The sequence below is a fragment of the Plutella xylostella genome, chromosome 6, assembly GCF_932276165.1.
Source record: "Plutella xylostella chromosome 6, ilPluXylo3.1, whole genome shotgun sequence".
In the NCBI taxonomy this organism is placed as follows: Eukaryota; Metazoa; Arthropoda; class Insecta; order Lepidoptera; family Plutellidae; genus Plutella; species Plutella xylostella.
The window spans coordinates 272,944-296,254 of record NC_063986.1 but is presented as its reverse complement, the minus strand read 5'-3'; the positions used below and the strand labels follow the sequence as shown (position 1 = coordinate 296,254).

General features: G+C 38.7%; 2 protein-coding genes across 15 annotated transcripts in view; one reads left to right on the top strand and one right to left on the bottom strand.

Annotated features, from left to right (window-relative positions):
- Window positions 1–23,311, top strand: part of LOC105391413 (collagen alpha chain CG42342) — a 223,223-nt gene that overhangs the window by 21,738 nt on the left and 178,174 nt on the right. The window lies entirely within an intron of this gene.
- On the bottom strand, window positions 947–12,839 carry LOC119691533. Its single transcript, XM_038109213.2, has 2 exons — window positions 11,867–12,839; window positions 947–1,059 (listed from the first exon to the last, which is right to left on the bottom strand). Exons 1-2 carry the CDS (start codon window positions 12,829–12,831, stop codon window positions 1,047–1,049), a joined length of 978 nt encoding a protein of 325 aa, XP_037965141.2. The 5' UTR covers window positions 12,832–12,839; the 3' UTR covers window positions 947–1,046.

Here is a 23,311-nt window from a genome sequence, read left to right as displayed (position 1 = left end):
TCCTTTGCTCATATACCCCAAGACTGTTTGTAAGATAGTGTCCTGAGCGGTGGCGGTTTTAATGTCCTCGTATGTAATTGGGGATACGTTCATATCTAGAAAACTTAAATATGACGCATCCTCATTATCGCTAATGGGCTCCGTCGATAATGATGGTGCCCGAGAAAAGTAATCTGCCACTACATTATTTTCGCTGCTAATGTATTCAATAATATAATTGTAAGCCGACAAAATAATCGCATATCTTTGCAGTCGACTAGCAGCCATGGCGGGAATTCCATTTTTCTTGCCAAAAATTGAAATGAGTGGACGATGATCGGTTTTCAGCGTGAATGGCTCATCTCGTCCATACAAATACTGGTGGAAATGCTGTACGCCAAAGATGATGGCCGTCGCCTCTTTTTGGACCTGGCTGTAACTTTTCAATAATCTGGTTGAGTGTGTGTAGATGGTTCGTGGTTGAATAACTAGGTTGGAAACCAGCTTGTTCTGGTAGTTGATGTTAGTCCAGCAGAAAACGGATGCGATTGTAAATTAATTTTATGGATTATTAATACATGTGTGATGTCAAGCTAACGGGTCTATATAGTTTCCGAGGACTGATTTCTCACCCTTTTTATGGAGAATTAAGTATTAGAATTACAGAATTTACGGGGAAATTTACCTGAAACTAATACATGAATTAGTTGGGCTCACCTATTTTAAGAGGGAAAGCCCCAGTATCAATCGAATGCTGGTGATTGTGAAACAGCTAAGTAAAATTATCATCGCCAAGCAGTTTGAGATGATCTTTACATAGCTACGCATAAGATCAATTTCCTTAATTATTTCCTGCCCGCAATAAGTAAATTCACTGCTGCCCGATCATGTTAACTCCCCGGCAAAATTCACTCCTAGAAACAGAGAATTTACTGATTGTAAGCAGTGAAATAAATGAAACACCGTCTAGTTTGAAGCTCTGTATTCGACTGGCCAACGGAATACGTTGCCGTCGTAAAAAGGGTTTACAAGCGACATCTACCCACATGCTTTACACTCCTCTGGCACTATTTAGAAATCCTGTTAACAAAACAAATAAATATTTAAAAGTACTGTTTATAACTAATGATCTTATCTCTAGGTCTCAATTGCATGCGCGCATCCAACAGCCGATCAGTAGATGCATGACTCGTCCCCGGCGCGGCCGCCGGGTCAGCTGTCGGCTGTTCGGTCCGCTCGCGAGACTCGGCGGGCTCGGACCCTGCCGGGCTATCTCCCTCACCTTGCGCCTGCTCCCATACCTCTCCCTCTTCACCACCATTTGACTCTAAATTTACGACACTAGTAATACTGGAACCAGGTTCCATATGGCTGGGAGTAGGCGCCAGGGACGGCGCGGGCGGCGCGGGCGGGGGCGGGAGCACTCCCACTTCACAATCAGCTGATCCGCTCCCGTCGGCGACACTTCCGCTTAGTACTTCACTATCAATATTTTTACCAATATACCTAAAAATTTGGTCAACATGGCGTTTACAAACTAAATCATAATCCGGTACAAATATTTCAAACATACGATTACCGATTATAGATCTAATCGTACCTAAGACCCAAACTTCTTTTTTTGAATTAAACCATTTTAACCAAATCGTATCACCTACTTCAAACTGCCTAACAATAGAAGTTTCCTTATTATTATTACTACAAACGTCATCAGTAACTTTATCAGGTAAAACTAAATCTAGCCTTGACCTCAAGTTACGGCCGATCATTAAGAATGCGGGCGTTACTCCCGTAGTACAATGGGGAGTATTGCGATATTCAAATAAACATCCGAGCAGCTTATCATTAGTTTCACTCGGTGACAAATTAACATTTTCGCTCAAAATACACTTTATCATCTTTTTACAAGATCTTACAGAGTTCTCGGCTTGCCCATTGCTACATGGGTGGTAAATTGGAGATGTTACATGTTTAATACCGTTAGAGGAACAAAATTGACTAAATTCGGCAGATTTAATCTTAACATCGTTATCCGAAACCAAGGTTTGAGGTATACCGTAACGAGAAAATATTTCCTTTAGTTTATTGATCAATGCCCGAGTCGAAGTCCCGCAATTCATTTGTAGGCATTCTAACCACTTGCTATACGCGTCTATAACAATGAGATAGGTAACCGAGCCTATAGACATGTAGTCTATGTGCACCCGCTGCCACGCGCCGGCGGGGCGCGGCCAGGGCGCGGGCGGGGCGCGCGGGGGCGCCGCACGCACACTCACGCACGCTGCGCACGACCCTATCCACTGTTCAATGGACCGATCGATTTGTGGCCACCACATTCTAGAACGGGCCATGCTTTTTGTTTTATTTATGCCGAAATGACCCTTATGCAACTCGACTAACATTTTGTCACGAAATACTTCCGGTATGACTATTCGGTGGCCGCGAAACAAACAACATCCATCAGTTTCTAACTCTGTTTTACAATTAAAATACGGTAAAACAGACTGGCAGCTTATTTTTCGCGGCCATCCTTTGCTCATATACCCCAAGACTGTTTGTAAGATAGTGTCCTGAGCGGTGGCGGTTTTAATGTCCTCGTATGTAATTGGGGATACGTTCATATCTAGAAAACTTAAATATGACGCATCCTCATTATCGCTAATGGGCTCCGTCGATAATGATGGTGCCCGAGAAAAGTAATCTGCCACTACATTATTTTCGCTGCTAATGTATTCAATAATATAATTGTAAGCCGACAAAATAATCGCATATCTTTGCAGTCGACTAGCAGCCATGGCGGGAATTCCATTTTTCTTGCCAAAAATTGAAATGAGTGGACGATGATCGGTTTTCAGCGTGAATGGCTCATCTCGTCCATACAAATACTGGTGGAAATGCTGTACGCCAAAGATGATGGCCGTCGCCTCTTTTTGGACCTGGCTGTAATTTCGTTCTGTTATGTCCGCACACAAAAATGCAAACACCGCATTACGCGCATTCAATCATTTCGCAATTTTAATAACTAAGTACATACTTAGATCACGTTTTAAATTAAGTTCCGAGTCGCGCGTCGTCGGTGTTGAAGCTAAAGCTAATTAATGTGAATAGTGTTAAGTGAAATTCATTAATAAACTGGTGAAGTTACAAAAGGAATTTTCACTGAAGAGACTCCCGCTGCACGCCGCACAACAGTGGTGTCAGAAGTGGGATCCTCTGGAAGAACTATATTCGTATAGTAGAGGATCTTAAACGAGCCGCCTGCAGCCCTTTGGTCTCCTGGGTCGACGATCAGTCTCCGCTCAAGTAGCGTGAGCCCGCACCTGCCGCACTGTTCCCATACTCCGGTCGACGGTCAGTCTCCGCCCTGCGCGAGCCCGCACCACCTTCGCTTCATCATCAGCTGTTCTCCTGATCGACGGTCAGTCTCCGCTGTATAGCCGGAGCCCGCGTCACGCGCCGAACATCTTCGAGTCATCACTGTACTACGGGGTCACTCTCCACGTGAGTGAGTCGCCATAGACCTCCTGGGTCTCACGATCTCGCCCATTGTTCCAGAGCCATGCTTCGTGTCCTGCTGGTCTTCGGTCTGTGAGTGATCTTATCAATATCTATTCCCAAATTTTAAAGTGAATCTAAAGGCCTCTTAATCAAGTGCAGTGTTAAACAAGTGTTCACAACTCCAACTCGCGGAACTCAACTATTCTACTTCCTCTGATTCCTCTGATTCTTACTCTCCAATTCCACTGTATGTTACTGTTTACTTTATTAATTCTATTCTCTGTATTCATTTATATAGCTTATGAAGAGCATTAAGTCAGAGTTTCAGATTAAGACCAAATCTGAAGAGCAAACAGATTCCGAATACGAATCCACTGAATCCGATAATTCTCAATTATCCGATTGTAACCCAAAAATGACTGATAAAATTACCCTCAATGTCCTCACCAAATTCATAAAGCCTTACAATGGTGATACAGCCACACTCCCAGCCTTTCTTACTAATTGCGAAAATGCCATATCTCTTGCTTCTCAAGAACAACAAACTTTTCTTTTTAAATTTATTATATCGCAATTAGAAGGAAAAGCTCAAGTTGCATGCTCCCTTAAATCTTTTGAAGAGTGGAGTGAATTAAAAACTTTTCTTAAAAGTACTTTTGGTGAAAGAAAACATGAATCTCATCTCTTAATCGATGTTCAGACTTGTAAGCAGCATCCATCAGAATCAATTTCGCAATATGTACTTAGATTTGAGTCATGTTTAACCCGTTTACAGGCTGAAACCCAATTTACTTGTGAAGACAAGTCTGAGTTGAAAGGAAGAATAGCAACCACGGAAAGAGTTGCCCTAAATGCATTTATGTTAGGTATAAATTCCAACATTGCTTTTATTGTTAGATGCCGTAACCCGAAAAATCTTAGCGAAGCGATCACGCATGCCCTGGAAGAAGAAAAACTTCATAACTTGAGTAAAATTTCATTTAAACCCGCAAAAGAATGTACCATGTGTCATAAAAAGGGTCATAACAACTCTGAATGTTACCGAGTTAAAAACAATCAAGGTCACAGGTCATTTCATATAAACGCGCCGTCGCCGTCATCATCAAGGAATATTCCAGTAAATCAAAATTCCAATTTTAATTCTAACAATAATATAAAGTCATGCCGATATTGCAAAAACATGGGTCATACCATCGACGAATGTCGCAAACGGAAATATAACATGCAACGACGCGAAAACACAAACTATGCGCAACGTGATCATAACCCGCCTCGTGTAAATTCAAGTTCAATCAACTTTTGCGACGCCAATAATGAATCTGGGTCAAACGATAATAATTTAAACTAAAAAAGATTTCGGTTTCGTGTCTGCTGGAATCTCAAACCCAAAATGGCACAAAAATTACTAACCCTTCGAAATCCACTGACTCAATCCTATCTTCATCTCAGCCAAAGATGCTGAGTCCTACTAACTCAAACTCATCTCAGCCAAATATGCTGAGTCACACTAACTCAACCACATCTCAGTCCCCGCAACTGAGTCCTACCAAATCTTTTACATCTCAGCCAAAGATGCTGAGTCATGCAAACTCAAACACATCTCAGTCCCCGCAACTGAGTCATACCACATCTCTTACATCTCAGCAGAATATGCTGAGTCATTCTATGCCAAATACATCTCAGTCAAAGATGCTGAGTCCTACAAATATAAACTCATCTCAGTCCCCGCAGCTGAGTCATTCTATACCTACTACATCGAAAAATTGCACAGTTAACAACAACAATGGTGACAAACCGTGCTATCAATTTAATTCATTAAATAAAAAGATATCATTACCACATGTATATCTAAAAACAAGTCACGCTGACGAGAAACTTTGTTTCTTAATAGATACGGGTGCAAGTGTCTCTCTCGTAAAACATGCACGCCTACAAAAACCGCCACCGATTGATGGCAGCGTTATCCATATAAAAGGCATAAATAGCTCTGAAAATTACAGCGAAACTTTAGGCTCATTACAATTACACATCGAGCACCCATTTCCAAATAATACTACATTATCATTTGATTACAAGTTTCACGCTGTCCTGAGTGACATCAACCTGGACTGTGATGGCATAATAGGCAACGATCTATTGCAGTCATTAGATGCAGATGTTCAATATTCAACTAACACTCTTCTCATACAAGGTTATTCTTTGCCCATTCATTTCACACAACCCGTGTACATAATACCTTCTCGATCTATAGCCATTGTTGAATGCGCCGTATCGAATGACGAGTCGGAGCTATCAAACTGCAAGGTAGCGCTTATCGTGGATCACACTGTTTCTGAAGGAGTCTATGTTTCTAATTGCTTAACAACATTAAAATCTAATAAACGAGTTAATGTTTCTATCTTAAATACTACAGAATCTGACGTCAAAATCATAGACTACCGAGTTCATTTAACCCCTATCGATTTCAATTTGGAAGATGCTGAATCCACTTCCGAATCAATAAATAAAATTACACTTTCTAACTCCAGTCGATCTCAACAAGTTCTCAATAATATACGAACTTCTCATTTAAACGAACAAGAAAAGAAAGCATTGTTAAATTGCTGTTCTGAATTTACTGATATATTTTATTTGGAAGGTGAACCCTTATCGTATACTTCTGCTATAAAACATTCTATAAATACAGGTGATTCACCTCCCATTCACGTCAAATCCTATCGCTTCCCCGAGTGCCATAAGGAGGAAGTTGGCAAGCAGATTCAAAAGATGCTAGACCAGAATATTATCATCCCCTCAAATTCACCATGGAGTGCCCCAGTCTGGGTAGTGCCCAAAAAGTTAGACGCCTCTGGAAAACGAAAATGGAGAGTTGTCATAGACTATAGAAAATTGAATGACGTCACTGTATCAGAAGTTTATCCGCTTCCACTTATTAATGACATTCTCGATCAGTTGGGTCATTCCAAATATTTTAGCACCTTGGACCTCGCAAGTGGGTTCCATCAGATAGCTATGGACCCCCAAGATGCTGACAAAACTGGATTCTCCGTAATCACAAACGGAAGCACTTCCGGACACTATCAATTCACTAGGATGCCCTTCGGACTCAAAAATGCTCCTTCTACATTCCAAAGATTAATGAATACCGCTCTTTCTGGACTTCAAGGTCTCCACTGTCTCGTATTCCTTGATGACGTCATCATTTATTCACATGACCTTGAATCCCACATTCAAAAACTAAACCTTGTCTTCGACAAACTTCGTCATTTTAATTTAAAACTTCAACCAGACAAATGCGAATTTCTCCGACGTGAAGTCGCATACCTAGGCCACGTCATCACTGATAAAGGTGTTTCCCCAAATCCCGAAAAAGTGAAAGCTGTCTCCGAATTTCCAGTACCAAAAAATCCCAAGGACGTGAAATCGTTTCTCGGACTCGCTGGTTATTACCGTCGCTTTATTGAAAACTTTTCGAAAATAACAAAGCCTCTCACGTCACTTTTAAAGAAAGACGCATGCTTTCATTGGTCCCAAGAGCAACAAGAAGCTTTCAATTTATTAAAAGATAAACTAACTTCCGCACCTTTGCTTCAATATCCCAACTTCGAAATTCCTTTTGTTCTCACTACAGACGCCTCTAACTACGCTGTTAGTGCAATTTTATCTCAAGGAGATATAGGTAAAGATAAACCTATCGCATACGCCTCAAGAACACTCAACAAACAAGAAGGTAACTACTCTACAACGGAAAAAGAGTTATTAGCTATTATTTTCGGTGTAAACAACTTTCGACCCTATCTCTATGGGCGAAAATTTAAAATCGTCACAGATCACAAACCATTAATATGGTTATTTAACGTTAAAGACCCTGGCAGCCGACTTGTTCGATGGCGCCTTAAATTAGAAGAATACGACTATGAGATAGTCTATAAACAAGGCAGATTGAACTCTAATGCAGATACTTTATCGCGATATCCGGTATGTGTTCTAAATCAAAATCTTAATGAAACTACATATGAAACATATCTTAAATTACAATTTACAAATTCAAATTTAAATAACACCACCATCGAAGAACATTCAGAAAGATTACTTACATCTAAATATAAATTAATTGCATGCCCGACGTCTCTAGATTTTGACTACTCTATGCCCCATTGTTATGAAATACTATCCGACTTAGAGAAAGCCGATGAGCTGTTATCAGCTGAGCGCGAAGTTCCGTCCGTGCAAAGTGTGCAATCTAAAAATAGAACATACTATTTATTGTATACTAAGGTACATCATTACGATGAAACTAATTACAAAACAATTTACGAACTTTTAACGAAATTACGTGATCAAATTCTGAAAGAAAATCAAACCGAAACCGATCTTGCTATTTCTGATTTTACAGAGCCTTTCACAAAGTTGGCATACACAAAAATCTATAATATGATATCCTATATATTTCACAATACCAACATTACTATTCATGTTTATAAAAACCAATTAATATATCCAACCCCAACTGAAGTTCCAAAAATCTTAAGTGAAAATCACGGTACCCCAATCGCTGGACATCCCGGAATAAAACGAATGTTTAACAGAATTAAATCTGCATATTACTGGAAAACTATGCGGACTGACATCGAAAACTTCGTTAAAAACTGCAAACTTTGCCAAATAAATAAACCTTTAAGGTCGAAAAATAAAGCCCCAATGGAAATCACATCTTCAAGTACCAAGCCGTTTGAGAGAATCGCTCTCGATTTCGTCGGACCTCTACCGGAATCCGGTCCTGAAAAATTCCGTTTCATACTCACCTTACAAGACGATCTTACGAAATTTTCAACCGCCTATCCATTGGCCTCCTCCACTAGCGAAGATGTTGCAAGAAGCCTAATACACTTTATGTCACTGTTCGGTTTTCCAAAATCCGTCCTTACAGACTTAGGAACTAGCTTCACATCCGAACTTTTCCGACAAGTAACTGAAATTTGCAAAATTAAATCTCTCTTCACAACTCCTTACCATCCCCAAACAAACGGTGCGCTAGAACGCAGCCATGCTACGCTAAAAGAGTATTTAAAGTCATTCGTCAATGACAATCATGATGATTGGCATTGCTACCTATTTACAGCCATCCTAGCATATAATACAACCCCACATACTAGTACTCAATACACTCCCTACGAGTTGTTATACGGCTACAAACCGTCTATTCCAAGTTCGCTTTATGAGACAACATCAAACACTACCTATCATGAGTACATACGCGCTTTACAATATAGAATGCGATTTTGCCGTCAAAAAGCTCTCGAAAACATAATACTAAGCAAAGAAAATTCCAAAAAACAATACGATAAAACAAGCAGCCGCGTCACTTATAAAACAGGCGATTTAGTTTACGTTAAACATCATCATCGCCTTCGAAAAGCCTTATCTCCCGTGTGGAAAGGACCTTACAAAATTATAAAAATGAACGGAAACTATAATGTAACTTTGCTAATAGGTAGAAAACATATCAAATACCATGTAAATGAGATAAAACCAGCACATCCTTAGTTGCCCCAACTAAGTTTAACTTGTATAAAAACATCCCTTACCAACCCCTCATGGTCAATCTGAACCGCTGACCTTTGCTCTGATAAGTCCTAGTAAGAATTATTTAGCTACTACTGATGATAGATTAAGTTACTGTTTGTTAGATAATATGTATGAATGTAAGCTCATTAATAATGAATATTCGATTTGTCCTCAATGTTCAATATTTTCTAGTTTAAGCAACCCGTCCTGCGAGACGAGACTATTAACCGAAGTTACAGTAACATTACCTAATGAATGCAATTCAAGACTTCTTTACGGTACTATCGATATTTGGCAACCACTAAATAATAATAAATGGATCTATGTACAGTCAAAGCCTAATAAATTAATAACTAAGTGTGGTAATTTTGCTAAAGAGTATTCTTTATTCGGTACAGGTGTACTCACACTCACCGAGGATTGTATTGCATACTGTAAGACTATACAATTAATACCTACTACAATGTTTACGATATCAATTAACAGTGATTTACATTTGGATTTCGATATTACTCAAGATGACTGTTGCAAAAGAGACTTATTTAATAACACAATACCTTATCTTTCTCCGGTTTCATTAACTAGTATCGATTTAGAATCTTTAAGACATGCTTCTCATAAATTAGATAACTTGGAAACAGAATTAAATAAGGCTCAAAAGCAATCTCATATAATTAAATACGGTTCATATTACACTAGCACTACATATGTTTTGACAATACTTTTTATCTTATTTTGTGTTTATAAATGTTGTAGATACCTAACACGTAAACAAACTTCTAATCGCTGTATTAACGTTTTTCGATGTAATAATAGAAAGTTAACTAATTCTAAAATAAGTAAATCTATCGAATTATCTGAAGTTTCCATTGATGATAAAAAATCTGTTAAATCATTACCTCCAAGTGTCAAACATCTGTCAAACCGCAACTTATCAAATTATTGATGTTTTAACTATTATCATAAGATCTTTAGTTTTTATTTTTTTTCTCTATCTCTTTTCTTTTATTTTCTATATCATTTTTTTTTTTTTTATTAAGATGTCTCTAGCTTCAACTTCGATTACATACTGCGCTTAACTCTCGCAGAGATAAGCTCCGTTTAAACGGGGGGGCTGTTATGTCCGCACACAAAAATGCAAACACCGCATTACGCGCATTCAATCATTTCGCAATTTTAATAACTAAGTACATACTTAGATCACGTTTTAAATTAAGTTCCGAGTCGCGCGTCGTCGGTGTTGAAGCTAAAGCTAATTAATGTGAATAGTGTTAAGTGAAATTCATTAATAAACTGGTGAAGTTACAAAAGGAATTTTCACTGAAGAGACTCCCGCTGCACGCCGCACAACAGTTCGCTGGGGCTTAGCGATCGGGACGCGAAGGCCAGAGGGCGCTCAAGTCCGTCGGGCCCGCGCTGAGACAGCACGGCGCCCAGGCCGGCCGGGCCCGCGTCCACCGTCAGCGTGAGCGGCGCGCCCGGCGCGTAGTGCGTCAGCACGCGCGACGAGCCCAGCTCCGCCTTCACCGCGTCGAAGGCTCGCTGCTGGCGCGCGCCCCACGCCCACTCCGCCCCGCTCCGCAGCAGCTCGTGCAGCGGACTCAGTAGGTCTGATGCCCCAGGGACGAAACTACGGTAATAGTTAATTACTCCCAGAAACCTCTTCACCTCTGTTACATTAGTCGGGGGCGGTGAGTTGATAATCGCTTCGGTCTTTTTTGGACACGCCCGCAAGCCGTTTTTGTCTATAATGAAGCCGAGATAAGTGACGCTGTCCTGAAAAAAGGAACACTTGTCTTTTTGAAGGCGTAGACCTGCGTCACTTAAACGAGACAACACTTCTCGTAAACGCTGAATATGTACCTCTTTAGTTGGACCTGTTACACAGATGTCGTCATACCAGCAGCTGACGCCCTTTATACCTACAAGTAAATTCTCCATGGCACGCTGAAAGATTGCAGGTGCGTTAGCCAAACCATAGACTAATCGAGTGTACTTGAAAAGTCCCTTCGAGGTACTAATGGTAGTTAAATCTTGTGAGCCATCAGTCTCCGACAAACAAAACTGATTGTAGGCGTTACTGAGATCAATTTTTGTATACTTATCTCCACCCCCGATCATGGCAAATACCTCTTCTATGCGTGGCAGCGGGTATTTTTCTATCTTAAGCACTTTATTAAGTGTTAAAGAAAAGTCACCAGCTATCTTTACCTTTCCGTTCTCTTTTAGAACAGGAACTATTGGAGTCGCGTATTCAGCATACTCGGTAGGTACAAGAATACCTAAACCTACCAAACGGTCGATTTCTGCCTCAACCTTTTCTTTCAAAGCAAAGGGCACTGTTCGAGGTTTAAAATATTTCGGTGTTACCCCCTCCTTCAAATGTAAACTGACTTTGAAACGATTGAAAATTCCTAGTTCGTCTTTAAATAACGTAGAATAATCCTTTAATAATTGAGAGACCTCTGTCGGACACTGATCAGTAGAAATTATATTATTTACAGTCGTCAGACATAACTTAAAATGAGCCATAAAGTCCCTCCCCAGTAACGGTGGTCCGCCATTTTCTATCACAAAAATCTTTAACTGCTTGCAATCTTTCTGGTACTTTACTTCAGCAAGAAAATAACCAAGGGGAGAAATTTTGTGACCGTTATATAGACATAATTTGAGGTTACAATCATGTAATATATAATTTTGGAAATATTCTTTATATAGTTTACTTGAAATAACAGTGGCACCTGAGCCAGAATCGAGTTCCATTATTATGTTAATTCCATTGATTGAAACAGAAATAGTAATAGGATTATAGCTGACGTACCTCAGGTTAAATACTTCGCATTCCTTACAAATATGGCCGTCACTTTTACCCTCCGCGTCATCGGAAGATTCGACCGCGCACAGGTTATTTAACCGATTTGCACACTTTTTAACAGCACAAACTTTTTTAAGATGCCCTTTGGCACCACACTGCTTGCACTTATACTTTTTAAAACGACACTTGTCGGCCTCGTGACCTTTCAACCCGCACACTTGACATCGGTGGACGTCCCTGTCGTCGCCCACCCTGTATACCGGCTCCTCCTTGACGTGGGGCGGCGGCGCCAGGTGCTGGCGCGCCTGCCGCGCGCACGCCGCCTGCTGCGCCACCTCCAGCGCCTTGCCGAAGGTCACGGTGGTCGCGTCCGTCTCGAACAGGCGGTCCCGCTCGGGGCCCGCGTTCATGCCCAGCACGAACCTGTCCCTCAGCAGCAGCTCCAAGGCGCTGCCGAACTCGCAGTGCACCGCGAGCCCGCGCAGCCGCGCCGCCCATGACTCGACACTTTCACCACTCGCCCTTGTCGCTTCATAAAATTTCGCCCTATCGGCGAACGTACACCGCTTCGGTGTAAAATGTCCGCTGAGCTCCTTCACTAGACCGTCGAACTCGACATCCACAATATTTTTCGGATGAACTAAGTTCTGTGCCAAACGATAAGTTTCATCGGACAAATGCGTTAGCAACAACGCGCCTTTGTTATCGTCCGCAATCTTATTTAACTTAATAAATTGTTCAAGGCGACCGAGAAATATTTGCCAATCCTGAGTATTATGATCAAAGATCGAAATATGACCCATAACACTCGACATTATCGTTTTTTTTATAACGAACACACGCGCGGGTAACCACAGCTCGTTAGCCAATGAAATAAATGAAACACCGTCTAGTTTGAAGCTCTGTATTCGACTGGCCAACGGAATACGTTGCCGTCGTAAAAAGGGTTTACAAGCGACATCTACCCACATGCTTTTCAATGAACGAAATTGCTGTCATGTTATCCGTAGCCATATAAGGATCTTCTCAAACTGCTTCGCGATAATCATTATCCTCAGCTGTTTGACAATAACCAGCATCCGGTTGATGCTAGGACTTTCCCTTTGCAGTTGATTTATCGGTAGCTGGCTGTTATTACATAAATCTAATGTTTGATGTGAATTCTGAGACTGACTTGTTTGTGTGTTTGGTAACTCATGAAAATCGCTGAAAAAACATAATTCCAAACATCTCACATGATACCGTGCTCCCATAATTCATCACCTGCATCTGACGATAGAGGTGATGAACATGGCTCTACAAAAAAATTAGTTACATAATTTTACATTGTTTTTCAGCACATAGTTTTAGAAACATAATAAATTAGCAAAAATATACTCAAAAATCATAAATTTATTTATTTTCTATTGAAAATACGCAACATTATTAAAGAACAACGACGTACCTTAAAATAATCCCAAAGAATAACGACGGTTATCTACACACGTCTACCACTTATCCATAGAACAATGTCGGTTTATACAAAACACCAATAGTTAGGACCAGTTAGGACATAGAACATCGTCGCATTTTAAATACCGTCACTAAATATAACAAACAAATAATATTGCTTTTTTAAAACACCGTACGTAATTATAACTAACTTCTCAATGATTTTAGCGAAAATCAGGGCTTTCATTTTATTAAAACAAAGTCCCAAGAATAACGACGGATTTGAGAGACCGTCTTTCTCTATGGGAGAGGTATGAAAAAAAAAATACTTAGAAAATATAAGTTTTTTTAATAATGAATATAGCGAAAAAATCATTTTATGTACTCATTACGTGTTCCATGTGCTCCTACATAGAACACTGACAGAACAAACAAACCTTCGCGCGGGAGCGGGTCGCGGGGGGTGAGGTTCACCGCGGAACATCGACGGAATATCACAAGCGCCTCTGTACTATGCGAAAAAATCAAAACCGTCAGTGTTCGACTCTGTATTTCACTTATTATAAAAGATTTCAAAAAAACTTTTGGTGTACCGGTAAATCATGCAATTTTAAAGAAGAATCTGCAATAATCCGAAAATCGAAAAAAATCAGATCCGTCACTGTTCTACGACTGCGACGAAATATAGCATTAAAAGCCATGAGGCTTTGCTAACGCACTCCCGCTTATCTTTGATTATTTAAAGTTATTAAGATCTAATTATTTGATATTACCATCTTAATCGTTTTTAGTCATAATAATTATGCAAAACTGGTAGTGGAATATTAAATCTTTCGATCAAATATTATGAAGTAGTTTATCGAACGAATGGCATCGCATAACTTTAAACTGCATAAATCAGAATAAATATCTGAAATTCCAATATGATTTTTAAAATATGTTACATAAATATTATTATGTTCTTAGAAACTTGAGATTCCAAAAAGATAACTGACGACGAAGGTGGTCCTCATAATCTAATCGGCCTATTGTCTAAAAGAGACATTTATACTTCAGCCCAACAAACAACACAACCACATTTTTTATAAACTCGATCCTCGCCGTATCTGAATCCTATCAAAACAATACTCATAAATAGAAAAGTTAAAACAAATCAGTATATTTTCGGCCGACAAAGATCCTCATAAGGATATTATCAACGTATCGTCGAGCCAACACGACTTGGCTCTCTCGCCGAGATACGGATCTATATTAAACCCACAAATGGTAGCAATAAAACCAAGAAATCGATTTAATATGTGAGGAATCGATAGATGATCTCGGCTCGTGTTGACCGCTCGATGTGGCTCCCACCCGCGCACCGCCTCTGGAGGCATAAACGTATTCAGTATATTTCACAGTTTATGTTTGCATTCATAATTGTTTTGTGTTTACATTTACGGATTGTATTGTTTACTTTATTTTATTTTCTATGCTTATTGAGACATTGTAGGAGTGTATGCACATTATGCGTGACAAGCTCAAGTGGTGTCGTTCCGTTTTGTCTTTATAGGCGTGATTGTTTGTCGTGTTTATGGTCTCGTACAATAACAGATGTGTGGCGCACTGCGTCGGCGTAGGTAACTAACAACTAAAATGTTTCTCCCACGCGTCGAAACGGATATAGCCTTCCGAACGGATCATGCTTATCTATAACGATCATATACAACCTGACTAGGTGAGATATTTACAATACAGAATTTGTTATTCATCTGGATTATTTGATATATGTTCAAACAACTATCAATACACCTAAAAATATAAATAAAAGAAAATCCAACATACCAAAACTCCATTTATAAATAAAATTACGAAAGGCAAATTGAATGCAGAGTGCTGAATCTGACGTAAGAATACTTTTGACTCAGTCATTACTACACGTAGTGGTTATGGTTATTCTTCATCTATGGTCATCAGAGTTACATCGCGGACAGGCTCGGGCCATGTCCCAACAGATAAATAAACATGTGACTAATGTTTGCAGTTTATGTTTAACTTCGCATGAAATTCACAAGTCGTAAATTCATGCTACAATGCTATATTTGAACAGTTTTACTGGAACCAAATAGACATTCACAACAAAATAAGCCATTTAAACTGTATTTACAATTTTGATGGATAGCCGTTGTTCAGAGAAGCCCGAGTGAACCGCCCATCTGTTTTGACAACTAGCGACAAAAAATCAAACAATGAAAGTTTTTTGTTTACATTCATTTGTCACAACTGCCTCTCCGATTGCCAACCACAAAAAATAAAAACTCAACAACAAACATTTTTATTCCCTATGTAATTGGTTTTGTTGTATTATTTAGTACTGAATGAAGTATTTATGAATTTTCGCAACTTGTTTTCTTTTTCGAATCTTGAAATACTCCACCTGAAATTCTAAAGTACTTACTCAATTCTAATATTACGAGACAGCTAGTAACTGAGTAACAACTAAATGAAACTTTATAATACTCGTATATACATTATGTATTAGTATAATTAGAAAACATATCTATACCTAAATTTTTCCTCAGCCCGCAAGTAACTAACATAATAACAAACCTTGACTAGTATATCTGAGGCTCGCAGCCAAATCTTGCCGTGGAGCCTTTCTCTACCCCTCACACAGGCCCACACAGCCCATACAATGGCCCATACATCCCGATAGGGGGTCCCCTCAGGCCTCACTTTGTGTGCCACTATCAGCACGGGCCATCACTGGAGCTGCTCAGAAAGATACACTACATTTCTTACCAACTTACAGTTCAAATATAACTTTTGTGATGCGAGAAATAAGAACTTTACATACTTGTTTTAAAGTCCTCCAGTGTACTGTGTGTGATGAGATCGCGATGTGACTCGGATTATGAGGAGAATGGGGGAGGTGCTCACAATGTTGCTAAGTTAATTAAAATTATATTAGAAGCCGAAAATTCCATAAGACCCCGTTCCGTCTTACGGTATTAGGAAGGAAGGTACGGGTTTGTAAGAGCATTCGTGTTAATAAGCTACATGTCGATAGTAATATATGTTATTATTACATAAATTATATGTGTAATTTTATATTATGTATACGTACTTATCATATTTTAACAAAAATATTTTAGTCCCAGAGTTTTAGTAAGTAATATTCCCATAAGTAATATATCCTACAAACACATATTATGTATATAGTTTTATTCAAATGTTCCAGTTTAAATCTACCTATAAAGTAAGTAATTTAGCCGACCTCAAACCCACGAATCTCGAACGCAAAAAGTCCTTATTCAATCTATTTGAGTATCCGCGGGGTGCAGATAGCAAAAACTAAATGCGATAAAAGTAAATAAACTCCCCGCTGGGACGGAACCATTTTTCTTCTACCGCTACCAGTTTGTCGTGAAACGGAAACTGATACGAATAAAGCTATCGACACGTTATGTGAGCTGCACGGGGCGCTTCCTACTACTAGAAATATAAAAATATATGTGTAAAAATAAAATAAGTATGTTGAATGCTGTGGATGATCCACTCGAAATTAAAGCACACAAAAGATACTTAATTTTTAATTTCTCTAGGAATATCGTCATCATATTTGGTATTATACACATACAGTACTGTATACGCGTTGGGAGAATGCGATTCAAATTAATATTTCATTTATTTTATCCTTAAACAAGCTATTTAAGCTATTTGGGTACACTGTTTTTCGTTGAGGGTTCCGTGGCGCGTCGCCGGTGGTCCCCGCGGGGGTCCGTAGTGCCGCGGGGTTCTGTAGTACTCTATGGATTGCGACTACAATAAATCACTGATGAATGGCACTTCACTTGTTGCAATATTGTTAAAATGGGGAAAAGTTTTAAGCTAAAATTAACTGTATGAATAGATATTTAATTAATATGTCGTTTTAGCAATTTTTCTTCATGCTGACATTCGCAAATATTGTTAGGCGAGGGTCAAACTTATTTTATGTGTGTAAATTTTATTGATTGCGTCAATATTAAAGCGGCAACAGTAAACCTCTGTTTAAGATTATTAATTGAAAATATTGAATAAGTATATTCGTAAAATAAGTCGAGGCGCTTATTACTATGCGAAGCTTGTAACGCAGAATAAATACACCAAAATTTAGTCTAATCTCAAGTAATAGCTGTGGTTTTAATCAACCATTAATTAAACTTTGCTTAAATCTTAGTGAGAGTAGATATTCCGGATTGCTTTAAACTAAACCGCTACGCAAATAATAATTAAATAATTGGTAAACCGTTTAAATTTACTTACCAGTTCGCAATTTAGAACGACAATTAATTTGTCAATTTATAATTTTCATTTAAATCTCCCAGTCACTCAATCAATCTTAAGATTTATTTCTTTATCTAGATTTTATTAAGATACAGTCGGACAGGCGAGTTATTATTTTTATGAGCTTATAAAACCTAATTTTATTAAAAGCAGTAATACGAATAGATAGATAATTCTTTTCTGCACACAGGTTACATACCTATACTTATTATAAGCACATCTTTTTTTTTTTTAGCACATCTCATAAACCCAGACGCTGAGGCAAAAGTCTCATATTGTGTTCCACTGTTTCATAGTCCCTCATATAGCTGTATGCCCCGAGGCAGTGTTCGTACTACTACATAGACTGGCTGTATAGTACCTATACATCGCGGGCTAATGTTCCATTATTGTTATTATACGTAATGACGTGCTCTTGTGTTATTATTACGAGCTCGTTCAATGCTGTGACTTCTGCTCCATAAAGTTACTGTTTCACTTTATGCACTGATGTTATCTATACTATGATGTTAAATGCTGCTATAATTTTATGATCATGTTACATACTTTGTGATGGTTAGATTTACTAGTACAACGAATTAACGATGCAAGTGTAATTTAACTTATCCTTAGTAACACAGCCTTATTTGAGCCACCCAAAGGTTGTCTGGAAAGATTGCTTTCAGATAGGAAGAAACTAAGTAGATAATAAATTGTGTCCTTTTTTGTTACGAATAAAGACAACCTATCTACCTATATAAACATTATAAAGGAAGAACATGATAGTATAAAAGAGGATGTAACATTTAAGAATGGCTTGCGGGGAATGTGGAAAGCAAGGATGCTGCCAATTAGGTCGATGGAGTGGACAATTAATTATACAGCAATTACACACTCCGATAATGGCGGTCCTGACTTTTAGACGGTATTTTATAATAGGTATCATTGACATTATAGAGCACAGACAGAACTAATTGCTTGATAACACAAGGCTTTTGTAAACCTTCAACATTGTTTACATTTCGTTAAGCATATTTCAATAGTACCATACCAATTGTATCCCGTATTTAGTAGTACACTTATAAGTAAGTTCACGAACTGTAACTGGTATAATAGTATAGTTCCTTTCATAGTAGTTAGGACTAATTTTGCACTTGACTCTGGCTGAACTGCGACCGCTGCGCCGGCGACCTCAGACCCGGCGGCGGCGGCGGCGGCGGCCAGCACATTCGTGCTCCGTAATTAACGGGGTTCAAATAGTTATTGGTCACATTCAGATCACATTAAGGTCTTGGAATGATGGCCATAATTTATGAGAAAGTGAAAATGGTTTTTCTTTGCTGTTTTCATGTAAACTTCTAATATAACAAATGCAATGAAGAACATTATTTCCCCTCCACCTAGTTACTAGTTATTATTCTGCAACATAAAAACAAAAATGTCGCCGAGAATAAACGGGATTGTCCAGAAATAGCCAGCAATTTACCAATTACAGGGTACATTACTGGCCATTACGCTGTCCGCTTCCCCATTTATCATTTGAGCCCCTTTTTCTTGTACCACGCGTGCCGTTGCTAATAAATAGAGACATTCTGTCTCTTAATGGCCTTTAGATATAAATTTAGATGACTAAATAGAGTCATAATAATTGCATGAAGGAAGTCTTTGTCGCTTCTGTGCGGTTTAACGTGACACTGTAGTTTTGTCGCGTCTGCGTGTGGTCTTATCTTTGACCCGTTGCAAGATAACGTGGTTTTATATTAATTTGCTAAGTGGATACAAATAAATTTACTTATAATTCCTGGAACAACCCGAGATCCATATTTTATCGGAACAATGATAATTATTCTATAAGATAATTTTGTTACGAAATACCTTGTAATCAAAGTACAAACTCAGTTACCGAACAATATTTTGGTAAAATGCTTGAAAATGTAAGTTAATTGAAAGCGACTCTCCTCCGCCACAAAGGGTTGTGTAAATATTAGCTGAATATTTTCGCGAATGTTTAACATTTTAATAAAATTGAGCCCGACCTCGGCATACTTTTTCAAACCCTATATAAATTAAGCTTTAAAAATATTATAAAGAACATAACCTACTTGTTTTTTTACGTTTTGAAATTAAGAACTGAGTAATACTTCTAACTTCAAACTATTATTACATCAGACAACCAACATAGGTTATCTGCATAGAGACAAGAGGGACAGACTGATTCTTTTTTACTGTAAAGTTTCTTATTTTCATTTTCCATTTACGAATATTTTTTAGTTCAGTAGCTATTATAACTGAGACACAATAAATATACACACGAACAACAAACTCACGACATCTGCATTTACTAAATAAAAGTACCTAATGCACTCTGAAAATGTGCATATACATATCGTGTCAATCTCTAACCTACAAACCGTTTTTTATCTTGTCGTAAAGTTTGAGATGGGTGACGTGACGGTGACATACGGGTGACAATCTCGTCTGGCTGCGTCGTGAATTATTCACCTGGGACTCCTGGAGCAGCGAGGGGGGGGGGATTAGGTTCAAGTAGGGTGACACTTCTTTATGGTGTTAAATATTGATATCGACGCCGCGTGCGTGGCCGGTTTACGACGAGGCTCGCGTCAGTTTAAGTTTATGTTTTTCTGGGAGATGGAAATGGGGTTTCAGGATTTTATTTGAGGTATCAATGAATTCGTTGGATTTTCCATTAGACAGGTAGGATACCTATATATTAAAAACTAGAGGTTGCGTTGTGGCGCGGGCTGCAAGCAGCCGCGCGGTGCTTTGATGCTTTCGGTTTAGGTGGGAGACAGTTTTCAGTATGATTTTCAGTTTCAGCAGGGTATTGACATGAGTATACCGTAGCAAATCTTTCTTGCGTTTTGTTATGCCTTGAAAACTGTGTTCACTATGTTTTTTTTAATTAAAGGGGTACTGACGATTTTGTTTGACGTGTGAAACAGTTTTCAGTATGAATTTCAGTTTCAGCAGGGTATTGACTTGAATATACCGTAGAAAATCTTTCTTGCGTTTTGTTATGCCTTAAAAACTGTGTTCACTATGATTTTTTTTAATTAAAGTGGTACTGACGGTTTTGTTTGACGTGGGAAACAGTTTTCAGTATGAATTTCAGTTTCAGCAGGGTATTGACTTGAATATACCGTAGCAACTCATACTTGCGTTATGTTCTGCCTTTAAAACGGTTTTCACTATGGTTTTCATTATAACAGGGGTACTGATGATTTTTGTTTTATGTGGGATACGGTTTTCAGTATGAATTTTGGTGAGATACGGTTATTCACTTGACTATAACGTATCGATAATTTTATGGGGTTTAGTTTTCCCTTGAAATTTAATTTCAGTATGAAATTTGTAATAGATAGGTATTGACTTTGCCATAATACACTCACGGGCAGTGAAAAGGTTCAACTGAGAAAAGCTAAACGGAAAATCTAGCTTAATGCCGTCTTCTGCAACAATTAACTAAAAACGGTAATATTTTGTTCCTATTTTAAATTAAAAAATCTTTGTAAAAATTGGGGTCGTATGGTGTCAGCATTTTGTGAGTGGAATTTTTTCATTGCCCGGGAGTTTACAACGGATATTTCTTGAATTTGGCTTTACATACCTAAGAAAAACTCCACAGGAATGTTAATATTTGCCTTGAAAACTATTTAAATTATGAATAACGGACACAAATACGGTAGAGAAACTGATCTATATGGTTATTTTTTGGTTTCGTAAACTTTACCTAGTATCGAGATGACATAGTTTTGTGTACAAATATTGGATTCTTTAATACCTCATAAATCTGAGTCACCTCCTATTCTATTCTATTCTATTGTGTCTAAGTACCTACACCTGGCTCTTTCGAGTGGAACCTTTGTGCATATCCCCAAGGTCTAAACTGCCTTCCTAAACTTGGACCATTTCCCACCACGCTGGTCCACTGCGGGTTGGTGGGTTCAGATATGCAGGTTTCCTCACGATGTCTTCCTTCACCGTAAGAGCGATGGTATACATTGTACTTAAGTTAAAAGAACTCATTGGTACATGTCAGCGCCGGGATTCGAACCCGTATCTCTTGTGTGAGAAGCGGGCGCTTACCCGACTGAGCTACCACCGCTCACCTCCATTCGCGCGTTTTTCTAGCGTCTCGATTATTAGTTTACCTACTTTGTTCTGAAGAGAAACTTTTTCATAGCAACGAAATACACAGGCTTTTTTATTCATTAATTTCTTACTCGGGTTTGCTGTTTGAGACTATTTTTATTTTTTTTTAATTCTCACTCGAACACACACACTTTGAACATTTCCTATGATTGTTGTTTACAGAAGTATGGTTTACTTCAATTTAATCCATAATTGGAACTATAAACGCGCCCAAACCTTTGTCTATCTTTTTTATTCATTAAAGGTATTTCTTTGCCACAATCGGCTCTCAGGTTATATCTAGTTGTGTTGACGAGGGTTTGAGTGGTGTTGTTTCGCTTCGCTCGGCGCTCCAGGGTTTGCGGTATGGTGGTTTGATTTGTTTTGCCTCGCTTCGCTCGGCTCCTCTTTTACGGTAAGGTTATACTTAAGTTGTATTACCTCGCTGCGCTCGGCTATTCGGTGGTTGTGGTATAATGTTTTGAAATGTTTTGCCTCGCTGCGCTCGGCTCTCCAAGGTTTGTGGTATGATAATTTGGATTGTTTAGCCTCGCTGCGCTCGGCTCTCCAGTTAAACAGGCAGTTGGTAATTAAAGTAATTTAGCCTCGCTGCGCTCGGCTCCTCTCCTGGTCTCGGAATGGTAGTCTCGGTTGTTTTGCCTCGCTTTGCTCGGCTGTGCAGTTACATATGCACATGCTGTTTATTGTACTTTAGCCTCGCTTCGCTCGGCTCTTCGGGTTTTCGAATGTTGGTTTCAGTAGTTTTGCCTCGCTCTGCTCGGCTCTCTAGGTTTTGGATTGATGGTTTAGGTTGTTTTGCCTCGCTTCGCTCGGCTTTCCAATTCTTAAACGGGACTTTTCCCGTAGTTTTTCTTTATTGATATTGATAATTATGATACGTAATGCCCCGCTTCGCTCGGATTTCTTTCCTTTATGGCAGGGTTACTTGTCGGATGCCTCGCTGCGCTCGGCTGGTTTTATTTTGGTATAGCTTGTAGAAGAACTATGGCCTCGCTGCGCTCGGCACTTACACTGTGGTAAAGTTGATTTACATTTTGTATATTTTTAGGGAAAATATTTTTTCCTCTAAAAGTGGGGAGCTTTATTTTAAAAAATAACTCTTTGTATTTATCTTCACAAATGCGCCATATACCACAAATCTGTCCGACCACTTCAACGGGGTGAAATTGCTAATGTTGGTAATTTTTTCTACGTTTTTAGGGAAATTTTGATTTTTTCCCTACAAGTGGGGAGTTTTTATTTTAAATAATTATTGTTTGTATTTATCTACACAAATGCGCCATATACCATAAATCTGTCTGACCACTTCAACGGGGTGAAATTGCTAATGTTGGTAATTTTTTATACGTTTTTAGGGAAATTTTGATTTTTTTCCCCATAAATGGGGAATTTTTATTTTAAATTAAAATTGTATGCATTTAACTACACAAACACGCTATACATTCGAAACCCCTCAGACCATGCCAAAGTGATAAAATTGCATATTAATGTAAATTTTCCCATGTTTTTAGGGAAATTTTGATTTTTTTCCCTATAACTGGGTAGTTTTTATTTCAAATT